Below are 9,718 nucleotides of genomic sequence, written 5' to 3'. Positions count from 1 at the left end.
AAAGAACCTCTGCTCTAGTGGCATGCTACCTGCATTTTAATTTGTGTAGCACTGCCTCAGCGAAAAACTCATAAGCTAGAACCGCTAAACAGCTAAATCAAACGCCAATTCAACGTCAATATATTTATATTTGACAAGTATTAACAAAAGGTAACATTTTAGAACGTTGGCAGTTACCAGTATAATATCGTTAAACGGCTAAAAGAAAGAAAACGAGAAGGACAGTTGCGCTTGAATTGATTTAGCTAGCAGTGCATGCAGCGATTTTTCATTGTGACATAATAATATCCGTTTTCCTCCTCAATACTTTCGTTGGATACATTCATGGAATCGTTGAAGTGACTGACGTTAAAAATGTCGCCAAATGGAAAGGAATTTGTCCAGCAGAGGCTACAAAGTTCCTTCACGTAATAAATAAAAACAAATTAAATAAAAGCAGTTCTAAGTGAAACTGTAAGAGCTTTAAACACAAGGACGTTTACCTTATTTTGCTTTATGTTCGTTCTAAAACAGTCTTAACCGTAATGTTCAATTGTACAGTGTCGCTTATAATTTTCATTTAAAGCAAACGAGCTGGGCGTGAAACATTTTATAAAACGAATAAGGCACTAATAAATTACGTTTTTGTAAGCCTGGCTTTTTGGACTTGATAAGCAAAGGTTAAGGCTGTAAACGACAGAACAAAGTTCGCTCAATTGTTAAAGACCGTTTATATATACAAACATTTCAGGCGGGCAGATTTGAACAAGGTCTCACTTTAAAATAATTTAGATTTGAGCAACATAAAAGGGAGGTGACTAAAAGCGGATCAGATTTAGCTTCGTCGGTCGCTAAACAATAAACCTGTTTTACACAAATTTTGCCAGAATGTCTTCTGTGAGTTAACATACCTGAAGTTTGTTTTTAGATGTCACTCGCCATAATCGTGGTTGTCGTTCCTCGATAAACGCCTCCACTTCGTTATAGGAAACTTCAAAGGAAAAAGTCTTGGAGAAGTCGAGCTTTCCTTCGACATAGCCGTGTAATGCAGACCTACATATTATGTTATACGTATTTCGCGTGCAACTGACATTAATGCGAACAGTAACTAGAAAGCACGGTTTGATGATTTACTGTGGTGGTTCTCAACCTGTGGTACACTACCAATGGAGGAACGGAAGCAATAGCTTTTCATGTGGTACGGTATTATTTATTTGGTACGAGCGGGCCTTAATCGGAGTTAAGCAAGGTAACGCAATTGTAATAATATTGCGGCTGCTGAAAGTTATGTCCCTGATTTGTAATAAATTGCTTAACAGGCCACACGTTTTAACTACGAATCTTTCGGTGGAAATTTATTACGTTCGCCGAAATACGATAAGTTTGAAAATGTTGCCAACACCTGAACCAGGAATATAAAGGGGTAACCTGCAATAATATCGGATTGGGGCCGATTTCCTAAGCGATAGTATCGGTACTCGTCCATTACTAGGGTGGTATCGATGCCAATCCAAATTAGTTTGTAGATTAGAGTCATGTTCCGACGTAGATTTTACTAAGGTAAGTTTCATAGAAAGTATTACAGTAAAACTCCATTATAAGATTAATACGTTTCCAAACTTTGAAAATGATTTTTGCACTCAAGTTGATTAATTTCGCTTTTATAGACATAGTAATGATGTTGTTTTGTATCGGATCGGAGTGCGATACTCTTTGTCCGAATTATCGGTTATCGATATCAGAAGAAAATACCAAGTAAACGGACATCGCTAATATAAATCTCACCGGACAACTTTCAAAACTTTGGCTGGTGTCAGGTTCATCGTCACTTTGCAGTGAACAGCCAGTTCGACCAAATGGTGTAGTTTCAACAGGCCGTCGAACTTTTTCATGATCTTTTTTTCGTAGCTGTCAGCATTTTCAAAACTGGTGAATTGTTCTATTCGGCCCACGGTGGCCAAGCGATTGGTGAAAAAGAAGTTAACGTAATCTTTCTTTAGCTTCTCCATTCCAATTTCTGCAAGGATGCGGATAGGCAAGTCTCCCAACAACGCTGGAGGCGTAATTTTATCCTAAATAAATTGTAAAACTATGTTTTGAATAGTTTTATAAAGTATAGCAGCTAAATTTAAGGGTATATTAAAAGTTTATCATACACTACAGAGTGAGAACGACTAAAGTTTTTTTCTTATCAAATGACAACATACTACCTCTTTGTCCCTAAGCGAAATCAATCACTCAAAAACTAATCTGCACAATTGAAAACGGTCTACGGTGAGATTCGAACTTGTCTTCCTGTGTTTTAAGGCTGAGTGGTATTGTAAGCAATAAGCATTAAGCATACATAAAAGGGAAAACTTCTTGTTGCTCTTTTAGTTTAGTTTTTTATATTGTTATTCTAAAAACACTACATAATTCTCACAGTTTTTTACAAACATAAATCTTGAAAGGTATGATTGTTTATTAGCCACCTGGTATGATTGTTTAATAAGTTTGGCCAAGGAAGTGTCATTGTCTGCATGGAGCCAAAAGTTACAGGACCGTCCTCCTTCAATCTCTTTCCATATTAATTCAATCGATTTCTTCAGCTCTTCATAACTTCCCACTTTCTACAATAGATAAATAAATAAAGCAAATATTTTTCATAACTATTGAATTGCAAAATGTTCGTCAAATTGGATTTAATATATCAAAATGTTTAAGTGTGAATGTGGTTGACTTGAAAAACAAAAGCCGAATGAATGTAAATAAAAAAGATAAAAGGAAATATGTTCAATATACAAGGAGTTTTTAGTGTATTTTCAATATGGGTATAATTTTGTTAAAAATCAAATTGGCTTACTTTTAAAACTTCCCAAACTTTTTCTGTGAAATCCAATTCAGTCCTGGGAGAAATTATAGTAACTTCAATCTCATTTGATTCCCCATCTGTAAAATAAAATAAAGTATCAATTATTTGTCTTAGAAGTTAGATGCTAATTCATAATGTGGATTTCAAGTTTTTATTTAGTGGAAGATTTTAAGCACCCTTGAGTAAAATATCACAAAACTGAACTACCTTTATTTTCCAACTTTCCTATAGTTGATTGATGCTTTTCTGGTTTATTGAATGATGCAAACACCTCCTTTAGGCCAGAAAATACATCCTTAAAACAAAACATAGAATATAAAGTAAAAAAGATTCTTAAAAATATACACAAAAAATAAAGCAAATTTATAATAAAGGCTTGAAAAAAAAAGCAAATCACCAAACCACTGCCAGATTGTTCCGTCCACTTTACTTGCTTGTCTTTGCCAAAAAGACCGAGTAAACCTTTGTAAAGCAAATATTGAAGAGTGGTTGATTTGAGTATTATTACAGTTGAGGTTATAATTATATTTTGTAAAAGTTACCAAAGAGATTTAAAAATTTGACTTGCAGACCCTATGTGACTCTTAAAGATAGTAGTATACAACGTCACAACTCACAAGTACAACCTTTTTTCATTTTATTAGGTTTTGTTTGTAATTTAGATCAGCATGATCCAACTACAGACAGATATGCCGCGTGCAGGTCAAATATGGCTCACCATTTTATTTTTATGTGGCAGTAATAAAATCAAAAAATTGTATTTTTTTGTTGCCAAATTGAATGAATACCAATTGATGACTGTGTTAGCTTTGCTGTGAGCAGCCCCAAACTATATTTTTTGCCAACTTAAACTAAAGAAAGAAAAGCTTTTTTTGCTTCAAAGTGCAAAAACGATTGACTTGTCACATCATAATATGACCCCCTCCCATTGAACTAAAAACGTTGAAAAGCCCCTTGCAACTTTGGCTGCTATATGAATGGAATTGCTTTTGACGGCCAGAGTCAAAATATAGTTGGACCTCGCTGATGTAAATAATAATCTTATGACAAAAACAAATACAAGACAAAGACACACACCTATGAAAAACTATAAATATGATAGAAAATCAACGACAACTTTACAACAAAGGTTACCTTCAACAACAGCCACTTCTTGATACAAACAATATGCCGGGCTTCCAATAGATCCAGGAACAGGAGAAACGTCTAATGTAATGTTAGTAATGGAAGATACATCCAGTGAAAGGATATTTCCAACCTAAGAAATATAATTTTATAAGTTGTTTTTTATTCAGTTGTAGGCAAATTTTAACTGCTCATACAATGCAAACTGCTCATACAATGCAATCCACTGCTGTTAGGTTTTTTTTTAAACTGCTACAACATTTTTCCATTTGAAACAAATCTATTCCCAAATAACAAATCTATAACTCCAATAAAATGTTGTGCGGTGTGACTCATAAACTCTACAAAGACCAATATATGTTAAGTTAGACAGTGGTTTTCAACCAGGGTTCCGCAATTTTTAAATTGTTTAGCTGCATGCATGTATGAGACAACCAAATTATTGCACTGGGGTTCCCCGAGCCAGTGGAATGTTTCCATAGGATTTCACTCCAGCAAAAAGGTTGAGAAGCACTAAGTTAGACTATAAAAAACAGTTTTTGTGCCTCCTGAGTTACATATCCTTTTAAATCAAGGTTTGTTAATTTGAAATAAATAAACACATTTTGCATGACAAGATTGGATTTCAGGTGCATATTTGCACACAATTTTATCCCGAAGACAACAGGTGTTTTTTAGATTAATTGTTGTATGCTCTTTTTTACACTGTTAAATGTTTGCCTACAGCTGTTATAAGGTAACAACAAGACAGTCACCTGAGAACAAGACACATTGATTTTGGTCTTTGGTACTTGCAAAACGCCATCATTTGCATCAGAAGTGCAGTTCCCGAAAGCAGTAAACTCGGCATAGACGTCCATTGCAACATTTTGTGCCTCCTGATTACCACCAGAAGGTTGCCTCGACTGAAATATGCCCAATGAGGATAGTTTTTGGCTATTGTCAACAGTCCAAGTTGCGAAAAGAAAGGGGCCATGACAAGATACTGATTCAGTGTTGATTTGAACTGCCTGACCTTCAACCGGAGGTGAAGGCCACATTAACATAAAATAAATCTGTCGCTGGTTGACATGGCCATCACAAAATGCCATCAGAGGCAAGAACTTTGTAAGGTGGGCATTGCCATTTGCAATATAATAAGTTAACAAGGAGAGTAGTTCGCGTGCTGTGTTGAGGGCGATTAAGTTGGACTCAGGAAGAAGGCTCTTTTCAAACTTTAACTGCTCGACTTCTGCAGCTGATAAGTTACTTTGGTCAAGTTCTGGCTCCGGCATATACTCAGCGAAAGAATCGTCCTTTTTCGACTTTGCAAATAAAAAGGTTTTAACCTGGGGTAGGTTTTCGCCACTAAGGAGACCAAATAGTTTCTTTAAAACAGTGGAAATTGACTTTTTAGATTCGCTGTCATCCTTTGTTAAAGATGAAACAGTTTCAAGTTTGTTGGTGAGAATGCATTCATTCCATTCAGCTGTTCCAGAACTACTTAACAATTTTATAGTATTGCTTAAATCATCCATTATTTTGCTACAAGAGTAAAATACACATTTAGTTCACTATATATATGCATATTTATCTTCCAAAGTGAATAAAAAAACACTAAGGATTTTTTTAAATAACAATCCACAACAGAAAAGGGTGAGATTACATACCACTCTTTAACATTTCATTTAGCACTCCATTTATGACCAATACCAAAAACTATTGGCGTATTATCACACAGAATATTTTTTTAAAATATTGTTAGACAAATAATAAGTTTACAAAGAAAAAACTCATATAAAAAGTATAATTATTCTATTAGGATAATAAAAAACATTTTAATTTTTAGAAAAACAAATCAAATAAAACCCAAGCGACACAAAGTGTTTTGTGTTTAATGGATTATTGTTGTTGCAAATCTATTCGCTTTAGATATGCCAACAAAGTTTCAAGATGCTTGTCTGATGGCTTAACTTCAGTTGAAGGTGATGGATTGATCAACATGGGTGACATTGTCCTGTCGGCAGTCACATTGGGGGATGGTAACTTTTCCTTCAAAATCGCACCACACCTTTTCATTCTATTATTTCCATTCGGGTTTCTGTAAGCCCTGCTGGAATCTAAATTAAAAGCATCTTCTACTGTTGAATTTAAGGAAACTAAACTCATTTCTGTAACATCAAACAGTCCTTTTGCTTGAGTATCAATAACGGTGTCATCAAATCTAAGTGTCTCTACAGAGGAATCTTTATCAGAGACAGTAGATTCTGAAGTTGTTGTGTTGCTGTAAGCTTCACCAAGTAAAGATTTCCATGAGGATTGGTTAAATTCAGGGTCACTGTTGGCTTGCTCAGTTTCTGAATCAGTTCTGACCTGAATACTGCCTCCTGTGTCTTCCACACTGGACAATGGAGGAAAGGAAACTTCACTGTGCTCATGGGTGGACAATGGATGCTCCGAAATGTCCAAGTTGGACAATGCTTCTGAGGTACTAACATCCCTCAAGTCCACATCTGTATTTTGAGGTGTGAGCTCAACAAAAGAAGACATATTTGCAGGAGTTTCACTTTGAGCAGTTGTATTTTTTGGATCATAGGCCTCTGGCTGGAGTTGAATAAAGGATTGTTTGTCAAAGCTAATATCAGAAAAGGTAATGCTACTATGTTGTGATATTGGCGCGGGCTCTCTGAAATTGGATTCGTTTGCATCTGGAGTGAGCTTCACAAAGGAAAAACTACTCTGACTCATTGGGTCAGATGAGTGAGAGGAATGCACATCAATTACAGGAGTAAAGGGTTCATCTTCAATGGTTTTGTCGTTTTCACCAGACAATCCTGAATCGGCATGTGCACTGTTTGAACTTATTTCATGGACGCTTACACTTCCTGATTGAGGCGATTCAGACTTTGCAAATAGGCTGCTTTGGGGTGATGTAGTATCTAAAGTAGAAGTGTTTTGGGACAGTTGTCCAATATTTGGATCTGTCATTAGGAGCAAACTTGGAATGTTTAAAGGTTTTCCTAAGTTACTTGTGTTCTGAATGTTTGAGGTACTGTCATTCCAACTTTTATTTGACTCTGCCGGTTTAGAGTCTGGTTCAGGTGACATTTCTTTTCCTATTTTAGCAGATAGCTTTGCAATAACAGCATGTTGTTTCTGCTGGGCTAAAAGTTTTGCTTTATAATCTTCTAAGATAGCTTGATGTCTTTTTAATTCTTCTTCCCGTTTAGTAATACCAGTAGCAATCTTCTGCAGTCCATCTTCCAAAGAAACAACCGAATCATCACTAGATACACTTTTGGCCATGTTTGGTGGAATAGTTTCATTTGAAGCATAGTTATTAACCAAAAGTGATTTGCCATGCTCCGTCGTGCTTGTATTTGAAGGACTTGAGGTTTCGTCAAAAGATTGTGTTGTGTTTTTACTGGATGTTTCACTGACTGACGAAGAATGGGCTTCTAAAATGCGTTTTTGAAATGCAATCACATCTGGGTGGAGTAATCTCCTTTTTACATCTTCATGTGAAACCGTTACTAGCTTTTTTGGACTGGGTGCAGTTTTTCTGGTTTTCACCTTATGCAAATCATCTACAGCATTTTGTTCTTGGGTCTTTTGGGGCAAGTCTTCATTAGATGTTGTTTCCTCCTCTTCAACATCTTCCCACTCATCAGATGAGGCATCTGGAATATTTTTATCCTCCAGTGAAGTGGCAATACTTACCTTATTATCTTCATATGCTCTTTTTTGTGGGGGTGAGTCTTTAGTGGGAATTTCAAATGCAACAGCCTTCTTCTTTTTATTTACGCTCACCCTAGGAATTGGGTTGTCCTTTAGGGCCACACTTTGCTTAATTAAAGGTTCTTGACTGTCAGCACCAGAAGCATCACTTGTCATTAATCCAGAAGAGTATTCAGATGATTCAATATCGGATTGTTCAGTAGTATTGGTTTCTTCAATCTCTGTATCTGTTGTTGTAACATGTGAAGTAAGAAGCTCAGAGGTTAAACTTTCTTCTTCTTGCTCTAATTTTGTGTCTGGCACATCAACTAAGTCAGTGTTCCATGCAGGGGGTATTCCCAGCGTTTCAAGCATTTCAGCATCAGTGGCTTGTCCAAAATTTCCTGAAAATGCTGTAGGCCCCGAAAAGTTATTTTTGCGAGCAAAAGCAGATTTCCTTTGCAAATACTTAACGTCTGATTCAAGCTTCTGATATTCAATGTTCATCCTGGTTTTCTGCAGTGCTGCCAAGTGTCGAACCCTGGCCCTTTCAATTTGTGCTTCATGATCGCAAATCCGATCCTTATCCAACTCGGTGCATCTTTCTTGCTCATCTTCTGCAAGTACCTTTGCATTTTTATTATTTTCATCAGAAGCTCGCTCAACCAAAAACGTCTCGGTGCCATTAGCCAAAATAGTGGTTTCACTTTTAAATGCATCAATACTTTCAGGAGTATTGGTTTCCTTTTTAGGCAACATAGCAATTTGTTTTGCACGAACCATTTCTTTTTTCATGACAAGTAGTTTTCTTTCCTTTATTATTTTTTTATTTTCCTCTTCAATAGCACTTATCATCCTTGCTTGTTTAACTGCTTCATTGTATCGCTTGCGAGCAGCAACCTTTTGTTTTTCAAAATTTGCCATGCATAGGGCCTGATCAACCACATCGCTTTCTGCATTTTTGTGAGCCCCTCCAAATTTCGACAAACCTTCCATATATTTTTCTTTAGATTCTGCATACTTTGATGCTTGTTTAGTGTCAAATTCTTTGCTTAATTTTTCTGCAACATCTTTAATCACATTTTCTTTTTGTTGCTTGACTTGGTTTCGGACACGCTTTGCAATGAGTTGCTCTTGTTGTCTTACTTGTATGAGTCGAATTTTTCTGCGATTTAAAAGCTCTTCTGATGGACTTTGTCTGCCTTCAGAAAGAACAGGAGGTAGGGAATTCATATTACAATTGCGGAATCAGATTCATATTACAAAAGTGAGAGCCATTAAATCTGAAAAGCAAAATTCAACGTCAGCATTTTGTATAATTTATATTTGTACTTTTATGCAACTCAGAATAAAATGTAGACACAATTTACTGCTTTTCTATAACAAAAATAGCTTAGCACAAACTAAGTTTTATATATTTCACACGTAATCATGGAATACTCTAAACTTATTTAATAGTTTGCAGTAAAACTGTCTTAAAACGGACTATTAAGAATTTATTATTGTCAAAAGCAGAGTAGCCAAACAGTTTAATGCTTTTTAGTCATGATAAAATTTCGTAATATGGGCCAATTTGTCGTAAAACTTGGTAAATTTTAACCCTATCTAATCTTTTGATTGAAAGCATTATTATAAAGAATAGAAAAAACTTTATCACTTTCAGGGTAAATTTTTGCTACAATTTTAACAATTGATGAATATTACTATTAAACAGACTGAGTATATTTTGGGGTAGCTGGTCTAGAATCCTATACCACAGTTATGAAATCAAAGCACATTATTTGGGTTAGGGTGGGGGTTAGCGTTAGGGTGTGTAAAGTGTTATTATATTCTTTGTTCAATAATAATACTTGACCCACCTTAACCCAAACGCTAACCCGCACCCTAACTAAAATAATGTTTGTTGTGGTAGGATTCTAGACCAGCGCTCATTTATGTCCATAGCTTTATATTGCCAACATTATTCTTGTTAGGATGCAAGTTAGCTTTTCGGTTTTGAAGGGTTGGGTATTATTATTATAGTTATTCTCCCATATTTATTCCTTTCCTGAAAATTTTAATGTTGAC

The 9,718-nt window shown here is 35.6% G+C and overlaps 2 protein-coding genes across 2 annotated transcripts; both read right to left on the bottom strand.

The window, feature by feature from the left end:
• Positions 1-177: 177 nt before the first annotated feature.
• LOC146163729 (protein zwilch homolog) lies at positions 178-5,481 on the bottom strand. Its single transcript, XM_083381473.1, has 9 exons — positions 4,711-5,481; positions 3,965-4,088; positions 3,228-3,292; positions 3,038-3,125; positions 2,822-2,907; positions 2,451-2,588; positions 1,765-2,051; positions 891-1,032; positions 178-401 (listed from the first exon to the last, which is right to left on the bottom strand). The coding sequence occupies exons 1-9, from the start codon at positions 5,470-5,472 to the stop codon at positions 246-248; spliced, it is 1,848 nt and encodes a 615-aa protein (XP_083237599.1). The 5' UTR covers positions 5,473-5,481; the 3' UTR covers positions 178-245.
• A 350-nt stretch (positions 5,482-5,831) lies between these two features.
• On the bottom strand, positions 5,832-8,897 carry LOC146163728 (uncharacterized). The gene has a single exon (XM_083381472.1). It carries the CDS (start codon positions 8,882-8,884, stop codon positions 5,837-5,839), a length of 3,048 nt encoding a protein of 1,015 aa, XP_083237598.1. The 5' UTR covers positions 8,885-8,897; the 3' UTR covers positions 5,832-5,836.
• Positions 8,898-9,718: the final 821 nt, after the last annotated feature.

The sequence above is a fragment of the Ascidiella aspersa genome, chromosome 2, assembly GCF_963924565.1.
Source record: "Ascidiella aspersa chromosome 2, kaAscAspe10.2, whole genome shotgun sequence".
In the NCBI taxonomy this organism is placed as follows: Eukaryota; Metazoa; Chordata; class Ascidiacea; order Phlebobranchia; family Ascidiidae; genus Ascidiella; species Ascidiella aspersa.
Note: the sequence above shows the minus strand (reverse complement) of the source record. Positions and strands in the feature narration are given on the sequence as shown.

Excerpts from the sequence above, each read along its gene's own strand:
- LOC146163728 (XM_083381472.1), bottom strand. The coding sequence starts at position 8,884 with ATGAATTCCCTACCTCCTGTTCTTTCTGAAGGCAGACAAAGTCCATCA.
- LOC146163729 (XM_083381473.1), bottom strand. The coding sequence starts at position 5,472 with ATGGATGATTTAAGCAATACTATAAAATTGTTAAGTAGTTCTGGAACA. Across the intron at positions 2,908-3,037 it reads AGGAAAGTTGGAAAATAAAG|ATGGGGAATCAAATGAGATT; the intron begins GTAGTTCAGTTT and ends TTTATTTTACAG. Across the intron at positions 1,033-1,764 it reads AAAGTTTTGAAAGTTGTCCG|GTCTGCATTACACGGCTATG; the intron begins GTGAGATTTATA and ends CATAATATGTAG.